Here is a 4,129-nt window from a genome sequence, read left to right as displayed (position 1 = left end):
TATATATATATATATATATATATATATATATATATATATATATTTGTATAACTTAACATTATTATGTAAACAGGTTAAAAAAATCCAAGAGCTATTCTTTATTAATATGTTATATTCAAGCTCTCCTTGCTAAGGTGGAGTCGTAATCCAAGCTGAATTTATATGGAGCTAGAATTGTTTCTTTATTACATGCAAGAGAAGAAAAAAAAGATCTGAGTGAAAAAAAAAGTTCTCACACTGATAGAAAAAAACATTTTATGAGAGAAAAATATTTGAGAGAAAAAGTCTCAAATATATATTTTTTGCTTTTGAGAAGAAAAGTGTTTTGAGATTTTTTTTTTTCAAACTGATAGCAAAATATATAAATGTTATAGTTAAAAAAATATTTTGAGAGACATTTTACGTTTTGAGAAAACCGCTTTTTTTTGAGGGAATTTTTTTTCACACTGATAGCAACAAATAAATATTTGAGAGTTAAAAAAAAAAGTGTTTTGAGAGATTTGTCTTTCTATTTGTATGAAGACTTTTTCTCTCAAATATTTTTTTTTCTCTCATAAAATGTTTTAATTATCAGTGTGATAACTTTTTCTCTCAAACTTTTTTTTTTCTCTCAAACCTTTTTTTCTTCTTCTCTCAGATCTTTTTTTTTCTTGCATGTGATGAAGAAACAGTTCTAGCTCCATACTGATGGGACCGCACCCACAGAGATGGCCCTTTTTACACTTTGCTCATTTTGCACTTTGTTCTCACCACTAAAAGTCAGCAGTTGGTAACTCTTAATGTCTGAGGGACGCCCTTAGGACAACAGCAGCTCACTTTAAAAAGATGGATCAAATTGTTTTATTAAAAAATTAGAAAAATTACAGATACATGGAAAGTGGCTTTTTGTGCTATGTTAACATCACCCAATAGGTCCGTTTGTCCAACACCTCGTGTTGTCTTCCTGTCGACCAGGCAGCTTTTTGTCTTTCTGGGTCTCCCCCCCCCCCCCCCCCCCCCCCCACGTTATTTTTTTGGGACAATTTGTTGAAAGAAACCCAGTTTTTTGATAGAGACTTTTTGAAAATGGGTCAAATTTAACCCGAGGACAACAGGGGGGATAACAACCTTAGTACTATTTTTATTAAGAGTCATTAAGTTTTGATGTAGTGTTCATCCTGTTAACAAAAATGATCAGTTTAGCAAAATTTTAAATACATTTGTTTTCTTTTTTCCTTCCATCTTGTTTTTCACTGCTGTGAATGTGCTCCATTTGTTTTTCAAGAAACTTCCTCTGGATACTCCACAGACCTCACTGTGAACACATTTCATTAGAAATACTTTCAACTAAAGAAAAAGTTCAGATAAAAACTGTAGTCACTTTAAAACCCCAAAAGTCTTTTACTTTATTCACTTAGATTCAATTCACTATTAATTCAACCAAAAACACTGAAATTCCAATAGCTACGTCTATGATTTCAGTGCAAATGCAAACAAAAAATGCAGTTCTTCAATTGGCAAAACATCACAGAAGATTAAACTTCCGTTTAAAGAATTTAGCACATTTTTTATTTGAATTGGCCCAACATCTTCCTCAGCTGGTTCTGTCTACTGAGGAGACGAGAACCTGCCGAGGAAGAGGATGGACCTGGTCTTATTGTGCCTGATGAAGAAGAGGAAGGGGTGGTCAGCTGTGAAGTGTTCCTCCCTCAACATACAGAATGCTATCAAGCCTGCTGTGGCTGCAGCCGCCTCCGTCCCCTCCTCGTTCACCTCCACAAAGGCCTTGTGGGCCACTGTAGACAGGAAGAGTCCTCGTTCCCCGTTCATGCCGGACAAATCGGCCCTTGCCCCACAGAACACGTCTGTCATGCCCAGTTTGATCAGAGGCTCGTTCAGCTCGTAGTCTTCCTCCAGCTTGAACTTGGGCAGGTGAACCAGGATTTCTGAGTGGACGTCCATGTTTCCCCTGTTGGTCCATTCGTCCAGCTTCTCCCTTGTTAGCTCAGTCTCCAGCTGGAACACACACACACACACACACACACACACACACACACACAGTATAATATTGAGATCAAGATCTCTTTTGCAAGATGCAAAACCATGGGTAATGTCAGAGTTTTTATTCTGCATTTAAGTTATATTGATTCTATACTTTTCCAAGAGTGCAAATGGTTCATAATGTATGGATCACAGCTTCTATTACATTCCCTGTGAGCGTAGTTAGTTGCTTCTGGGCTGCGTACCTTCAGCAGAGGGTCAGAGCCGTCCGTGGACTCCTGAGGCAGCAGGATGAACATGCTGAGCTCCTCATCCACGTACGGCAGCTCCAGGATCTGCAGACCGAGCTCAGGGATGTAGTTGTAGGGCAGCTTCTTCATCTGGTACATCATCTCCACCGGCTTGGCCTCATTCTGACATGCAAGAAACAAAAATCACAGATGATCTGAACACGTTTGATGGAAAGACCGTTCCTGTGCGCATGCGTCAGCATGAACATTTCCAGCCGTCACCTCAAGAGAGCTGCGCAGCGGAGCGAGAGGGAGACAACAGCTGGGTGTGATGTGTGCGTCACTGCTGAAAAGTGAGTCGTTTGGTGTAATCCCTATATGTTTAGATACCTTTGAGTATTGTATGTGAGATATGTTTGAGCATCGTCACGTGGTTTGCTTAGATACATGTTTAGCGCAAGTCAATATAACCTCGCAATTACTGACATTACTGTCACTTTTGTAAACCCTTTTAGTTTGTGATTAATGTTGGTATCCACTTAAACTGTAACCTGCTCAGAGATGGGAAGTAACAAAGTACAAATACTTCCTTACTGTAGGCCTACTTAGATTATTCTGATATTTTTACTTTACTATTTATTTTTGTGGCGACAATTTTAACACAAATATCGGTACTTTCTACTCCTTACACTTTGCAAAATTGGCTGGTTACTTTAGTTTTGTGCAAAAGGTCGTCTATCAGGTGTGATTGTGAGTGCACGTCGGAGAATAGCGTGGACACGCGCCTCACACCGCGAGCGGGCGCGCGCGTCACACAGAGACAAAAGTGAGAGAAAAGTAGAAGGGACTAGCTGTCCAGTCCAATCAGCTGAGACTGTGCGTGTCTTTTAGAACTGTAAGTCGTATAATTTATGTCATTTAAAAAATGTCAGTTCATTTAAGCCTGTTGTTTTATTGATCTATAGTTCTGGCAAATTTAAAATAAGTTAGCTAGTGAATTTGTTGTTTTGTTCTTCACCTGTTAGCTAGGTTGCACCTGGCTGTTGATTCAATAAAGGCGATTATTGAACGTTCTTGCTCACGTTTGTATTTGGGGGATTTTACATGCTATAGTTACAGTGCATTAAGATAATGGAATTAATAGTGGTTTTTGTTATCATGTCTAGCAATATATCTTTCCTATGATTGTGTATGGTAGCCTTTACAATGTTATTTTTTCTTTGCAGAACCACACACACACACACACACACACACACACACACCACACACACACACACACACACACCACAACACACCCACCCACACACACACACACACACACACACACAGCCATAGCAGAGCTACCCACGCCCATGTTTCTACTGTTGCTTGATTGTAATGAAGCATCAACAGAGAGAAGTTGTCTCCGTCCGTGTTCTAACAGACACACCTGGGCTCAAGTTGGAAACCAGAATCAGCTCTAAATGCAGTCCTAAACTAGTCCTCAGTAACAAGTTTCAAATAATTTCACTGGAGTTACCGTTATTATTGTTTGCGTCATCACTACCGAATTCAATCTAATTGGATGAGAATATACACAGAATTCTAACAGAATAACAACTGAATTCATGTCTTGCTTCTCAGCCAGAATCTTATTAACCTGTCCCAGTCTCACTAATCATATTTGGGATGTTTTAAGCCAACTGGCAGACATCCATTTAAAATGTAGTCCATGGCATTTAAAGAATAAAGAGCCTTTTTTCCATGTCCACTGAAGTTTCTCAGCTTGTACTCTATTAACATTCAAGTGGTCCAGGGAACTTGCATTAAAAATAGTTGTCATTCGCAAGTCTACTTTTACTTTCATACTTTAAGTAAATTTCCAAGTATTTTGTTACTTTTACTTAAGTATAGAAGTTAAATCAGTACTTCTACTTTTA

General features: G+C 38.5%; 1 protein-coding gene and 1 long non-coding RNA gene across 2 annotated transcripts in view; one reads left to right on the top strand and one right to left on the bottom strand.

Annotated features, from left to right (window-relative positions):
• Positions 1-4,129, top strand: part of LOC116695577 (uncharacterized) — a 24,904-nt gene that overhangs the window by 5,600 nt on the left and 15,175 nt on the right. Inside the window, exon 2 of the long non-coding RNA XR_004333499.1 lies at positions 497-502. This is a non-coding gene — a long non-coding RNA (uncharacterized LOC116695577). The remainder of the gene's footprint in view (positions 1-496; positions 503-4,129) is intronic.
• Positions 1,208-4,129, bottom strand: part of serpinb1 (serpin peptidase inhibitor, clade B (ovalbumin), member 1) — a 7,037-nt gene continuing 4,115 nt past the window's right edge. The window contains exons 6-7 of the mRNA XM_032525905.1: positions 2,226-2,393; positions 1,208-1,995 (exon numbers count right to left, since the gene is read on the bottom strand). Coding sequence (XP_032381796.1) covers positions 1,588-1,995; positions 2,226-2,393 — 576 coding nt within the window. The 3' untranslated portion in view covers positions 1,208-1,587. The remainder of the gene's footprint in view (positions 1,996-2,225; positions 2,394-4,129) is intronic.

Source organism: Etheostoma spectabile, chromosome 9, assembly GCF_008692095.1.
Source record: "Etheostoma spectabile isolate EspeVRDwgs_2016 chromosome 9, UIUC_Espe_1.0, whole genome shotgun sequence".
Classification (NCBI taxonomy): domain Eukaryota; kingdom Metazoa; phylum Chordata; class Actinopteri; order Perciformes; family Percidae; genus Etheostoma; species Etheostoma spectabile.
Note: the sequence above shows the minus strand (reverse complement) of the source record. Positions and strands in the feature narration are given on the sequence as shown.